This window comes from Giraffa tippelskirchi, chromosome 9, assembly GCF_054371585.1.
Source record: "Giraffa tippelskirchi isolate mGirTip1 chromosome 9, T2T-mGirTip1v1.2.pri, whole genome shotgun sequence".
In the NCBI taxonomy this organism is placed as follows: Eukaryota; Metazoa; Chordata; class Mammalia; order Artiodactyla; family Giraffidae; genus Giraffa; species Giraffa tippelskirchi.
The window spans coordinates 116,662,301-116,677,240 of NC_137283.1; the positions used below are offsets into that span (position 1 = coordinate 116,662,301).

Here is a 14,940-nt window from a genome sequence, read left to right on the forward strand (position 1 = left end):
ACAAAAAGAATACCTAAAGAGTTGAGATAAGGGTTACTGGAGGGCTTTCTTTGGTCCACTAAGAGCTTGCATTACCAAGGGAAGGAGCCGGCTGCGTTTCCAGTCTGTCTAAATCTGGGGTTCCCTGATCTGAGTCCTCAGGAATCTCTTGTTCACCATTAATGCATCCATCCATATAGTCCGGAGGCATGGCCATAACAAGAACTCACCTCTGGGTCTCTGGGGTCAGGAGGGTGATTTTCAGTCTGAGAGATGTCCCTGGAGCTAGAGCTCCACTTAGCTCTCTAATGTGATCCTGCCTGCAGTGTCCTGTACAACTTGGAATGGGGGTCTGGCTGGAAAAACTCAATAACAGCATGGATTGTAAGTCTCCTGACAGTCTACAATCCGGCACACTAGGTTAGTACCTTGAATTCCTCAAGCAGTTATGAAAGCAGTCAGAGAGACCAGGAAAGGCTGACCAGGGAAAAGAAGTTCGGTCCATAATCTTCATCCATTTTTGGCCGCTCCCCTCATGAGGACATTGGGTGCCCCTTGACACCGGCAGGTCAGTATAAACCCCCGACAGGCATATTGCCATATGAGGATCACCGTGGAACCGTGGGGGCAGGACACAGCTCTTGCTTCTTGCACATTCACACAGACAGGCACACTGAGTTAGGAAAGTGGAGACTTTACATTAAAAGGGCAAAAATGTCCCAGCTCTGAACATTCTTACCTTGTCTTGAAGATCCCAGACGAGACCCCAAGATGATAGCTTACAGTGAATGGTGTTGCCAGATTCGTGGTCTCCAAAGGAGAAGATTTAACTCTGGGACCAAAGACAGTCTCAATCACTCAGAGCTTTGTGTAGATTTTATTAAAGTAACAGGGATAGAGAAAGCTTCCAGCAAGAGGCACTGGAAGCAGGCAGGAGAGTACCCACCTCACTAGTTTAAGCAGGGTCTTATATATTTCTCAACTAGCTGCTGAGAATAGATAAAAAGGATACCTCAAGGTTGAAAGAATTCCACCAGACCCTTTCCCAAGGCATACATCCTGAGATAACTTTGGCACAAGTTTAGCCAGGGAGAACGGTCCTGGCAATGTCTCTGGGTGAGATATACTGTTGCTATGTAATCAGAGGACAAGTCTTGAGAAACAGGGTTCCAGGCAAGATTTGTTACAATTATAATCATTAACATAGAGTCTAAGAAAAGCATTTCCATGAGTAAGACATTGTGGTGTGATCATTAGTTGGGACCTAAAGAAAAGCCATGGCACCCCACTCCAGTACTCTTGCCTGGAAAATCCCATGGATGGAGGAGCCTGGTAGGCTGCAGTCCATGGGGTCGCTAAGAGTCGGACACGACTGAGCGACTTCACTTTCACTTTTCACTTTCATGTACTGGAGAAGGAAATGGCAACCCACTCCAGTGTTCTTGCCTGGAGAATCCCAGGGATGGTGGAGCCTGCTGGGCTGCCATCTATGGGGTCGCACAGAGTTGGACACGACTAAGGTGACTTAGCAGTAGCAGTAGCAAAGAAAGGCCAGTTCTTGGGTAAGATACATTGTTGCATAAGGCTCAAGGAAAGCATGAGCAGAGAATGTTCACCTCCTCCTTATAGGGCCTTGGACTGCCTGCCTAAGCTTTACCTCTTTCAATTCCATGGGCAGAGGAGCCTGGTGGGCAACAGTCCGCAGGGCTGCAAAGAGTTGGACACGACTGAGGAACTAAGGCTTTTCACTTTACATACCCCGGCTGAGAGACTGGGAGTGTACATGAGATCACCAGTGAATAGCATATATAATACTCTTAATTAATGTTGGTTGGAGGGATGGGACCAAGCAAGGCAAAATCATACAAGAAACTGAGGCAGATGAGCAGTCATGTGTAGTAGTCATGGGTGGGTGGGTAGGGAGGTTGGTGAAGGCTGTAACTGTGTGTGTGTGTGTGTGTACTCATGTGCTAATGGCAGCAGGAGTATGCTCCAGATTGGTGGGGATAGGACTTCAGGTATCAGCACATTACCAGGCTTAGTTGGAAGGAATCAGACATTTGTTGAAGGTCTTCTGAAACTACCACTGAGTGGGGGTAAGGATAGTATGGACTTATTTAATTTCCTAGATAATCAGCATGAAGATATTCCTTGTCTTATGATGTACTGGGAATTATATAAATTGAATATTCAGTTCATAAATTGACTATCAGATGAGTGATGCTTGTAGCACTTAAAATCATTTCCCTTTATTGTAATCAGATTTTCCATGGTAGTGTCAAAGATACTGATTACTTTGAGTTCATTTAGGAGTGTGTTTTGTGTATACTCTATCTTTCTGTTACTTCCTACTCTCTCCTTCCATTTCCCTACACACCTGTGAATACAAACACACATTTATTCACATAGTTCTATACATACTCACTTATACACACACTTATACTTTTACCCAGGTGTGTACACATACCTTGTACACATACAGTCACATGCCCTATGCACGCATACACTACATTTGGCACTTGAACAACACAAGTTTGAATTGCACGGGTCACTTATACATGGATATTTTTCAATAGTAATGACTATAATGCTACACGATCCTTGGTTGGTTGAATCCACGAATGTGGAGGAACCTTGGATACAGAGGACTGACTATAAGTTCTATGTGAATTAACCTTCACTTTGTTCAAGGGTCAAGTGTATGATATCCAATATCAGTAGAACTCTTAGATTGTACAGAATCCCTTCTTAAAGAAATGAGGCATCTTTTACTGATTTATTTATGACTTGGTGCTTTCCTCTGTTACTTCCTGGAGGGACTTGAGTCATTTAGTATTCTTTTTAAAGAAATGATTGTTGTTTTTGGAGAATTGATTTTGAGTCTCATTTGGAGATGCAAACACTGGGAGTATCTGATGCCATCATCTGCAGGGCATTGTTGGCACATAGTTGCAGGCACTTTCATTCTTAAAACAAGTTAGTAGCTTCTAGCTCTCCTTGGGGACTGAAGGAGCACAAGTCATTCAAGTCCACAGCGACTCTTTAAAATTCATTTCAGTCATTTTTCCAGGCCCCTTCTAAGCCTTTGATCAGAGCTGCTAGTGCAGGCAGGCTACTAATCTGGTTTCAACTTCTTTCTCTGCCTTTGCTTTTTCTGTGGGGGAGACTTTCCCAAGAAGTAACAAGAGGAAGGAGAAGTAGAAATAAACCACCAGGAGCCTGGATAATAGAGAACTAGCTCACACTCAGAGGCGCGGGTGGCTTGGATCTGGCGATTTTCTGCTGTAGCTTTGGGACAGCCAGGGCGACATTGTCCTTGCCACCTGTGTGAGGGCATGTGTATAAATATTAGCTTTTTGGGAGTTCCCTGGTGGTCCAGTGGTTAAGACTCCATGCTTCCATTTCAGGGGGCAAGGATTGGAGCCCTGGTCAGGGAATTAAGATTTTGTATGCCTCATGGTGCAGTCAAAAAGTTTAAAAAAATTAGCTTTTTGGTCCTAGATATTATTTACAATATCTAGTTACATAAACTACTCCAGGAAACATCCAGAATAGTGGGAAATTTTCCTTAATTTCGGTGAGTAGGAGGACAGACTTTGAACATTCGACAATTCTTAAAATATACATAATATGTTTGTGTATGATATGAAATATCATTTCCTGACTGGAAAAATTTAGAAAAGATAAAGAATTTTTTAAAAAGATTATTAATAACTTGTGACCCCAACACCCACAGAGAGCTTCTGTTAATATTGTAGTATGTTTCTTCATCTTTTATCAAGTATATGTATGCATATATGTTTCAAAATTGAGATTATGTTGAAATAGTTATATCCTGCAGTTTGCAGTTTTTGATTAACTGTATTATGGCCATTTCCTTTGTCACTAAATATTCTTCAGAACAATGTAGTTAGTAGTTACATAATATCCTATCCTATAGCTACACTGTAATTTATGTGATTAATCTTTTTCTGGACTTGTGGGTGGTTTGTTTTATTTTTTTTTGGTTTTGGCTGCACTAAGTCTTCATTGCTACATGCTGGCTTCTCTGCTTGCAGTGCTCAAGCTTCTCATTGCAGTGGTTTCTCCGGTTGCATAACACGGACTCTAGGGTGTGCAGGCTTTATTAGTTGTAGCTCAAGGGCTCCAGAGCACAGTCTCAGTAGCTGTGGCACACTGGCTTAGGTGCCGCAAAGCATGTGAAATTTTCCTGGACTAGGGATTGAACCCATGTCCCCTTCACTGGCAAGTGGATTCTTTGCCACCAGACTACTGGGAAGGTCTTTTGCTGGTGATTTTAAATAATTTTTACTAACATTCTATAGTGAATATTGTGTATTTATTGTGTGTGTATATATATATATCTGCTTACCTCTGGTTGTTTACTTAAGCTAAATTTCTAGTTGGGGAATCACTGTCTCAAAGGGTGCAAACTCTTGGTCTACACAGCTAAATTGCTTTCTGGAAGGACTGTTTCAATTTATATTCTCATCAGCAGTGTCTGAAAGTACCTCAAATGGAATGGAATTGCTGTATCATGTGGTAGTTTTATTTTTAATTTTTGAGTAACCGCCACATTGTTTTTCATAGTGGCGGCACCAATTTACATTCCCAACAACAGTGAATGAGGGTTCCTTTTTCTCCACATGCTCACCTCTACTTGTTATTTCTTGTCTTTTTCAGCAACCCTTTTAATGTGGAGTCACATTTGATATTTTGATCAGAGTATCCTTACTAGAGAATTGCATGTGGATTTGGCTCTCTTTAACACAGGCGTGGAGCATGGAGAGCCTGGAAAGTAAAATAGCAAAAGGGAAAGGGTTTTGCCACTACCCCGCCTAAAACAGCAAAAGGGAAAGGGTTTTGCCACTCCACCGCTCGCCCTGGGGAGCCAGATCAAAATCAAAGAACCTAACGCTATTTTTCTGAATTTGTAAGAAACACAACCCTCCATTGTTTTTGTTATTTGGTTGCGACCCCATGGACTGCAGCACGCCAGGCCTCACTGTCCCTCACCATCTCCGGGAGAGTGCTCAAACTCATGTTCACTGAGTTGGTGATGCCATCCAACCATCTCATCCTCTGTCATTCCCTTCTCCTCCTCCCTTCGATCTTGCCCAGCATCAGGGTCTTTTCCAATGAGTCAGTTCTTTGAATCAGGTGGTCAAAATGTTGAAACTTCAGCTTCACCATCAGTCCTTCCAGTGAATGTTCAGGATGGATTTCCTTTAGGAATTGACTGGTTTGATCTCCTTGCTGTCCAGGGGGGGATTCTCAAGAGTCTTCTCCAACACCACAGTTCAAAGGCATCAATTCGTCAGTGCTCAGCCTTTTTTATTGTCCAGCTCTCACATCCATACATGACTACTGGAAAAATCATAGCTCTGACTAGGTGGACCTTTGTGTTTTAAGAAAAACCCTGTTCAGCAGCTTTTCTATCAATAGTTATTTATTGTACTTGGATGTGTTTTTTGCTTATTTTTTGATAGATTATAAGATAGAAAGAATGCTGGATATCCTTGAAAAACATGCACGTATATACCCACCCTATACTCTTACTGTTCTCTATTTGGAGGTGTTTAGGAAGAGGTCATGGGGAATTTGGGTCTTGGGAAAGGGTTGGCTTGAGTGACCTTTGCTGTTGTTTGTATTTTGAGATCTGTGAATTAGCTTCGGGGAGACTGGGAAAGGGGGCGAAGTGTCCTCATTGCCACATTCAAGTTTGATAAGAACTTTTCTAAAGAGGAAATGTTCAGCACCCTTGCTGCTTGTATGACACAGTGTTAAAGGAAGCAACCATGGGCATAGCTGGCACCCAGCACAAGCATGGAACAGAGAGGTGCTGAGTGAACACCTTGAAAATAGAGTGTGTGTGGGCGCCAGCCCTGTTTTCTAGATATTGGCTGGTTAAGGGTCCAAGGCTGCAGTGGTGCTGGGAGGAGCTGGAGTGATACAGGAAAATGAAATGAGTCACTTTTTCCAGAGTGGGGAATATTTCCATTAGCGAAACTTGAAGAGAAAAGTTCTTTATTCTGTCTGGGAGTGTCCTCAGGGTTAAGGGCCATTTGGTTTTCTGATAAATAACTTCTCCAGTTGTCTGAAAATATTAATAACCACTCATTAGTCATTTTACTAATTTATTTTATTGGACTTTTAAATTAAAAAGTAATACACAATTGTCACAATAAGTTGAATTAGGCGGGTGTGTTTTAAAAGATTTATCACCTCCTCACCTATATTGTGTGTGTGTGCTAAGATTGCTTCAGTCATGTCTGACTCTGTGTGACTCCATGGACTGTAGCCCATGCCCTCCTTCAGGGGATGTTCTCCACCCAGGGATCGAACCCATGTCTCTTATGTCTCCTGCATTGGCAGGCAGATTCTCAACCATTAGCGCCACCTTTCTATAGAATATTGTGCAGCTATTAAAAAGATATAGTATTCTATTTAGTGAAAAAATTATAATGTGTATAGTGCAGTTCCACTGTTTAGTTTTAAAATAATAAAATCAAAAAGACAGTTATATACATGTATGTAAATTTATATATGAAAAATAAAGGCACAGATGTCCAAAATCACTCCCATAGAAAACCAAGATTAGGGATCTGAAGTGAACCCTTCTGTGCTTTTTATTTTTCATATACAAATTTACATACATATATATAGCTGTTTTTGTATTATTTTTAAACCAAATGGAATTACGTTATATACATTACTTTATAATATTTTTTTGCTAAATAGAATATTATATCTTTTTAACGGCTGCACAATATTCTATAGGATTGATATAACAAACTTTATTCAGTCAATCCTTATTGATGGATATTCAGGCTGCTTCCATCTTTGTTTTCTTTCTCTTTTTTTCATTGACATAATACTACATTCAACATCCATGTGCGTCTATCTTTACATACTGATGCTTTGACTTTAGTAGAATAGATTACTAAAAGTGGAGTCCTGAGCCAACATATAAGTGCATTTAAAATTTCAATAGGTAACATCAGATTACTTTCCTGAAAAGCTTTTAACAATTTATACTTCCACCAACCATGTTGTACAATGTCTGACTCTCCACATTGGATGGTATCAGGCTTTAATTCTTACCAGCCTAATAGGTGACATTATCTGTTTGTTGAGTTCTCTTTGAGAAAAAACCTCCTGTTTTAAAAAATTATTTCACAAAGTTTACATCTTCAGTATAGGCATTTATGTTAACATGAGCATATCACACACACACTACACACATAACCTGTTTCTACTGCTGACTTTTTTCATTCTTTTTGGCTGGTAGTGTGTTTAGTGGATCTGCTGGTAGAGGATCTATGCATAAGAAGGGACTGGCAAAGCCAGATAAAGGAAGAATTGAAGTGTAAATTTTCATTCTTTGCTTCACTGTTTTTATCAGGGCCAGGATATGAGACTGGGGATGTGAGCTCCCAGTCCTTGCTCATCAAAGTGGACCCTTTCTTAATGGCATGATAGGATGATCTCTTCTTCATGACAACCCATTGTCTTTGAGTGACAACACCTGTCCTCTCATAATTCTTGAGACTCTAGAAAGAATTACTGAAAAATATTCTGTGACAGATAGTTGGAAGCTATGAATTCCCAGGTCAGGCTGTCAACTCATCAGGAGAGAGGCAAGGTCAAGTCTTGGTGAAGGGCATGGAGTCTGGGGACTGCTTTTGTCTGAATCCTGGCTCTGCCACTGTCTAGCTGTGTGACTTTAGGCAAGTTAATTAACTTTCTGTTGATTCAGTTTTCCTATCATAAATGCAGATAGTAATAGCTCCTGTCTCATAGGATTGGTGCCAGGACTAGGGATGGGAGTTAATATGAATTCAATAATAAATAAAGCACTTCAAGTAGTGCCCGGTACACAGTAAGGCCTATATACGTGTTTGCCATTATTATTATTATTAATTTTTATTGTTCCTGATTGAAAAGGTTCTAATGACACACAGTCATGAAGGGGGGCAACTCTCCTGGATGAAAGGTAAAGAAAAGGGCTGTAGAGAGGACAGCCACAAAAGGAGTGCAGACAGTCATGTATCACGTAGATCCCGGGCACTTTGTACCTAGGTTCTGACTTTCTGGGAAAGGACTTGACTGAGGCAAAGAGGGTGGTCCCCAGCTGTGAAGTGACCCCAGTTCATCTCTGATATCCTCTACCCCAGTGGCCCCTTGCTGCCGTTTCTGCATCTTTATCTAATTTTTGGTCACCAGCAATACCGGATAAAGCATTTTCATAACTGCTTCCCTGAGGGAGAAAATAAGTGAAAAATTTGCATATGTCTTCCCAAAATGAGCAGTGATGTGGGCTTCTCAGCTTCTGGTTCCTGAGCTCATAGATCTTCAAGTTGGGGGCAATCAGAATGGACTCATATAAGCGTGAGTCGAACTATTTTGATCTGAGAAGACTGAACATGGTGAACCATGTACAAATCCAATAGTTTACAGGATCCATGAGGCAGGGGGTTTGCCTTATGTTTTGTAGGGGATGTATTTACTTAAGCAGAACAGCAATCAAGTTTTGAACAACTTTAGTGGGAAAATGTTTACAATGTTACAGGAAGTGAACACTAATGATAATAATGACAATACATAAATTGAAAAAATACTGAAAGAAACACACCAAAATGTTAATTGTCATTACCTTGGATTGATGTGATTATTGGTGCTTTTGTTTTCTTTTTTATGTGTGTGTGTGTGTGTGTGTGTGTGTGTGTATGTATGCATTATATATATTTATACCATTTCTATACACAGACTTAAGATTTTCCAAAATGAATATATATTATTTTCTTTGATAGAAAATGAGATAGAGTAGTTACAGACTGTAACGAATAAAGCTATTAATATAGAAACAGCCTAAATGACTATAATAGGGAGCTGAAATAAAACAAAATGGAAGTGTGGTACATCTGTATAATGAAGTACAATACAATTATCAAGGTGGTTCACAGAGTAAAATGAAAAGGTTTTCATTGTATGTTGTTAAGTGAAAAAAGTAGAGAAGACCCAGCACAGCCAAAAATAAATAAATAAAATTTTTAAAAAAGTAGCATAGGAAACAATATATAGTAAATGCTACATTGCAAATGTAAATATATGTAAATGTATATATGTGAAAAGTGAAAGTGAAAGTAGCTCACTCGTGTCTGACTCTTTGCAACCCCATGGACTATAGAGTCCATGAAATTTTCCAGGCCAGAATACTGGAATTGGGTAGCCTTTCCCTCCTCCAGGGGATCTTCCCAACCCAGGTCTCCTGCGTTGCAGGTGGATTCTTTACCAGCTAAGCCACAAGGGAAGCCCAAATGTGTATATAAATAAACATAAATTTCAGGAACAGCATAAATGAAAATGTTATGACAAATGGGGTTATTGGTAATTCTTTTATTTTTTGCTCACCTGTATTTTCTAATTTTCTGCAATAAAACATGGATTACCTACACAGTAAGTGAGTGTTTATATAATTAAAAATAATTAACATCCAAAGACTATTCTCAGGGCAATAAAATCCTGTAAGAGTTAGTGACAAATTATATGCTTATTGAGCAGTGTTGCCATCTGGTGGCTCAAAAGCAAAAACTCACTCTTTCTGCAGTTTGCATTTGGAATTAGGAAATGAAAGCCAAATACTGTGTCATGTTTCAGACGAATGCCTGGACAGTTTTAGCAAGTTAATGAAAGTGTTCCTTTGATTCACAGGAAAAAGAAGTAACCTGGCGACCAAGCAAGAACCCGATCATGGGTGTAGTGTTGAATTTTACTTAAAAAATTAAACAATCTCTGTTTCACTAAATGTGTTTGCAGGCATGTTCATGCATAAAGACTGTTCTGAGTTTTCTATTTTATGGATGATTCAGGGCAAAATTTCCTTCCTAACCTATTTTTTCTTCAACTACTTGGCATAGTAAGCAGCCTGTAACAACACTACAAATATTTGTGGAATGAATGATCACTTTTGGCTGACTTAATCCAACTAACAGTTGGTGTGTTTTCATGGACTATAAATTAATTTAGAGATGAACCAGCTGAAGCACTAGTTTTCTTGACATGCAAACATAAAGTAATAAAATGCTTCACCAAGCCAAACGATGGGTAGTTTAGCTGCCATTTTGAATCAGCTGCCCTGCTCACTCCTCACTCCTGAATTTCATCTAGCCCACTCACTGGATTTACCTTTTCCCACCCACTCACCTTTCTTCTTCTGTGTATAAAATCTAAACATTTAGACAGTGCCTCTGTGGAAAAGCATTGTTCATGCCTACCCTACACTGCTCTTCTGTGTTGCCCAGAAAGCCAAGTGGCTGGTAGATGGTTGCTTTTGAGCACTAACCTTGCTTTCCTTACCACCCTGCAGGTGAGCTGATCAATCTCGCTATGTACTGTGAGAGGATAAGGAGAAAATTCTGGCCCGAGTGGCACCATGATGATGACAACACCATCTATGAGTCAGAGGAGAGCAGTGACAGCAGCAAAACACACACGCCCCTGCTGGATTTCAGCTTTTACTCAAGGACAGAGACCTTTGAAGACGAGGGAGCAGAGAATAGTTTTTCCAGAACCCCAGACACAGATTTCACTGGACACTCGCTCTTTGACTCTGATGTGGACATGGACGACTACACAGACCATGAACAGTGCAAGTGACGGTCAGCCTCGCTGACCCTCCTCTGTTGGAGCTGCCACTCCCTGGGGTCAGTCCAGTTTCCCAGGCAGAAATCCTTCGAGCTGGGCGGAGATCTTTGTGCTTGGCACAGTTCTCACAAGCTAACTGGAGTAGAGCAGCTTTATTTCTTTTTTGTACAAACAAGACACAGAACCATTCCTATGGCTCCATTTAAAACAAAGAGGCAAAAAAATAAAAAAAGTCAGCATGGTTCCTGAAATCCATTTTTGTTTTCATTAGAAAACTAACATTGTGTGGTAGAGCAGGTGCAAGAACGGGTTGTCCACAGACTGCTTATACATTGATCCCCTGCAACCTGAGGGCTTAGGTGTGAAATGGATCCTTGAACATCCTCCATCCAGTAGGATTCAAAGTCATGAGTGATGTCATCAGAAGGAATGCAGGAGATAAATGTTCTTTGGTGGCCGCTTGTATTTGCTGTGTGTATATTGTGTGTTGAAATATAAGTCAAATAAAATCCATAGATATTCAGTGAACACCTACTATGTGCAAAGCACTGTGCTAGGTGCTAGCCAGTATTGGTTTTATCCTAAGCCCTGCCAGTGACTAGCTGTGTGATTCTGGGCAAGTCCCTTAATTCTTGTGTGCCTCATTTCCCCCACCTGTAAAGTGGGGGTGACAATAGTCTCCACCTACCTACCTCACAGGGGTGTTGTGAGGATTCATGTGGTAACATTTGGCGCTTTAAACCTCTAGGAAGAGGTGTGACATAAACACATTTTATTCTTTAATGTGCTTCGTGCGTGTGAAGATCGGCGGGTGGAGGAATTCCATATTCAGGCAACAGCAGCCACGGTCGCTCGCCCGAGCCGAGCCGACGGAATACACACCAAGGCACAGTTAGGACGCGCTCATCATCCTCTTTGTGATCTTGCTTGAATTGAAACCTTTCGTTGAAAGAACTTTGGAAATATTTTTACAGATCATCAACAGCTACAAACAATCTTCAATTCTACTGTATATTTGCAGAGAAGTCTCTTTTGTTGCCTGAACTCACACTGGAAAGCTGTCCTTTGTTGATTCCGGAGTGTTAAGTTGCCTACGTTTGATTTACTTGGAGGGTATAAAGCTCAGGAATAAGATCTATTTAACAGAGGTGAAGGGGAAAGGATTTGATTGATTTTTTTTTAAGCAGAAGCTTGCCAACTTGTAATGTCTTTTTTGAAAACAAACTTTGCAAGATGTACTGACAAGATGAAGCAGGAAGAGGATCGTTGTAAATGGTAGCAAAGCACTTTGTGCCATGTAGACTCTATGCAGTTTTCATTAATGCAACTTTTCTGGTCTTCTCAGCCCTTGTCCAGTGAGGAGAAGGCAATGCTGAGGAGAATCTTAATGTTTCTTAAGCATTTCCCCTCCCCTTCCTGTCCTCTCTTTCCCTCCTCATAGAGCACTTGAACTCTTAGGGTTACAGTGTTGACTAAGGCACTCTATCTCTGAAGACATAGTTTTGGTTGACTTAGAACATTTTCCAGTGAAATATGGGGTGAAGATCCTGGGGTGATGGCTGTGGATTTGGGCTTCTGACTGCACCTGCTTGGGGAAGGGCTATTCCTAATGGGATTAAAAAGGAACTTCTTAAAAGACAGCAACTTCTGAGAAGTTCATATACTTTATTTGAAAAAGACTCTGAATATAGTTTTGGCAAAACAGTCCTAGGATACTGTGGATTCACAAAGACATAATGGGAGAGAGTTTTTGAGGTGATTTACCATTTAAGCAATGTGTAACTGGGAAGAAGTGCTGAAACACCCTAAGCTAGACATTTTTATTCCACATAAAACTCAGTTGTTAATATCTTATCAGACCCTTCATCTTTGAGGGGACTGTTTGATGCCTAATGAGAATGTGTTGGAAGATATATGAATGGATAAGCCTGTTTTGTTTCCAGCTTCATTTCCAGGATTACCCACTTCTTATCTCTCTAGCAAATGTGTTCCAAGGCCAACTGGTGGTAGTTCTGTGTGACAGGGGAAGTCCTGGACTGAAAATGTGAATGGAGTCGACAGACTGTGGACCTAGCTCTGCTAAGACTGAGTTGCCCTTTCCCCACCTTCAGCTGGAAAGAGTTGTGTTTGAAATTTTGTCTATAATTTATTCTTCCTGTATAGCACAAAGTATACTGTATCTTCACACCAAGAAGGTTTAAGTTATGAGTATGTGGAGTCACAGATATTTTTTATTGTGTATTACTTGGAGGGCACATCCATGGAAAACCATCATTAAATATGTGAAACCTTCATTCATTCTCTCCAGGTGCCTCCCATGGGGGCTGGAGTCCTGGGTACTGCCCGACAACTCATGTTTGGGTACTCAGCATTTTGTAGGTATAACTTGATTAGGAACCCTAGAATATACCCAGGTTTTACTTTCCCAAAGTGGGTTATGGAAAAATAGTGACTAAGACAAAAACCCACTGTGGTGTGGGCAAGTTATGCAGTCTTGATTAGGTGGGCTTTAATTTTATGTTTCATTCTTAGGCTATCTAGATTGAACTGTTCTCCTATTTGATGAACAGGTGCTACTTATAAGAAAAATAACAAGAAATTAGGGGATGTTTTGGTCATCTGACTCTCTTGTTCAAGTTCTGTATTTCTTTTTTATTGGAAGATAACTTAAGGAAGTGTGATCTTTAATGCTAAAAGATGCTTTTGGATGGCCAGAAGACTTGTGGGCTACCTGTTCTTTTTTACCTCTCATTGTAAAATTAAATTCTATCTTTTTCTCCACTTCCCTTTGCCCCACCCCACCCTCATCTCCGCTTGTCTGGATGAAGGAGCAGCCGAATTATACTTTGCCTTGAATATGTCAGAATAGATACAAGGATGATTTAAATTTATGCAGAGGTAAACCGTATTGCCAGAGGTTCCCATTTCTTTTATAACATCATGATTTGTGAATACTGATGCTACCAAGGCGATGGGCTACCCAGCTGACTAATCACAGACTTAGAACAACTGGACTTAAACCAGAACTGGAGTCTCGTCCTCAGTGAGCCCTACTTGTGTGTACTGAGCTATGAGGATATGTGTTTGTGAAACAACTAGGGTTCAAGGAAAGGAGGCATTAAAGATTATAGCTGTGGGAGTCTTGCCCAGATTACTCGAGAGAAAGTATAGACTCGTAGACATGGATAGCTGGGTGGTGGATTTGCTCTGGAAAGCCATATTTATTTGAAGGGCAAACCCGGAACTGAGGTCTTTCACCTTGCCTTATGGAGTTTTTGCCATTACATCAGCTTGACTTGGATTATTTTTAAAACCCACCTCCCCGAGAGCTCACTCCGTGTTGGTAGAAGCAGCACACCCCAGCCTCTCAGAGAGTGCTCGAAATCTTTCAGTCTTGTCCGCTGTATCTCTTCACCTGGGTCAGTTCAAGGGGTCTTTGTTCGGTATCTACTCTGTGCAAGGTGCTGCCTGTGCTCTGTGAATGTCACCAAGATGGACGTTTAAGTTACCAAGACCCTTGTTCTTGGATTAGATCTTTTAAGGAATCCATGCCCATATGATCTCTCACTGGGTAGTTAGTTACTCACTGATGAGTTGATAGCCCCTTACCCTAAGCCTGGCCCTGGAATCCACACTGGGTATAGAGTGGTGAACAGATGTGGCGCCCTGGTTTTAGGTATTCTCTTTTGCCTAAGCTTCTGTGATAATCTCTTTTTGCATTGCCACTTCTCTGATCCATTCTACCCATCATCCTAGATTAATATTTCTCAAAACTCCCATAGGGCACTGTATTGCTCTAGGATGAGGTGTTCCTTCGGGCCTGGTGTCCTCACATTTTTATTCATCTTGTTTGCCAGGGCTCCTCCGTGTGAGCCATCCAGTGCATCCCTGCTGGTCCATTTGCCGTTGCCTAGACATGCCTCACGTGCTCTGCTCTGTGACTCCATTCACACCAGCCCCTCTCCTGAAATGCCTGCCCTTCCTCTCCTTTGGCTCACACACCTCACATGGCCCAACCTTGTCAGTTCTGCAGGAAGAGGTCTCAGCTTATTGTAACCCCCTCTTCCTCTAGAAACACAGCTCCCATCACTTCCTTCCCTGAAGGCTGCATGGGGGAAAGGATTCCCAGAAAGAGGGTCATACCCTAGAAAATTATTGAACTTCCTTGGTGGCTCAGCAGTAAAGAATCTGCCTGCAATGCAGGAGACTCAGGAGATGTGGATTCAATCCCTGGCTCGGGAAGATCCCCTGGAGGAGGAAATGGCAGCCCACTCCAGTATTCTTGCTGAGAAAGTCCCATGGACAGAGGAACCT

At 41.2% G+C, this 14,940-nt stretch overlaps 1 protein-coding gene and 1 long non-coding RNA gene across 12 annotated transcripts in view; both read left to right on the top strand.

Moving 5' to 3' along the window:
- FAXC (failed axon connections homolog, metaxin like GST domain containing) overlaps positions 1 to 14,940 on the top strand; it is a 319,499-nt gene that overhangs the window by 54,798 nt on the left and 249,761 nt on the right. For 5 of the 11 annotated variants that reach the window (XM_081529160.1, XM_081529159.1, XM_081529154.1 and 2 more), the window contains one exon: positions 10,349 to 10,877. The exons of 3 other annotated variants lie outside the window; for them this stretch is intronic. In XM_081529160.1, coding sequence (XP_081385286.1) covers positions 10,349 to 10,638 — 290 coding nt within the window. In that variant the 3' untranslated portion in view covers positions 10,639 to 10,877. Of the gene's footprint in view, positions 1 to 9,693; positions 9,739 to 10,348; positions 10,878 to 14,940 lie in introns of those variants that run through there. 3 more of the 11 variants (XM_081529156.1, XM_081529153.1, XM_081529157.1) reach the window with 1 other exon arrangement.
- LOC145521121 (uncharacterized) lies at positions 5,918 to 9,029 on the top strand. The gene is made up of 2 exons (XR_014065134.1): positions 5,918 to 6,395; positions 6,721 to 9,029. It is a non-coding gene; the product is annotated as an uncharacterized LOC145521121 (long non-coding RNA).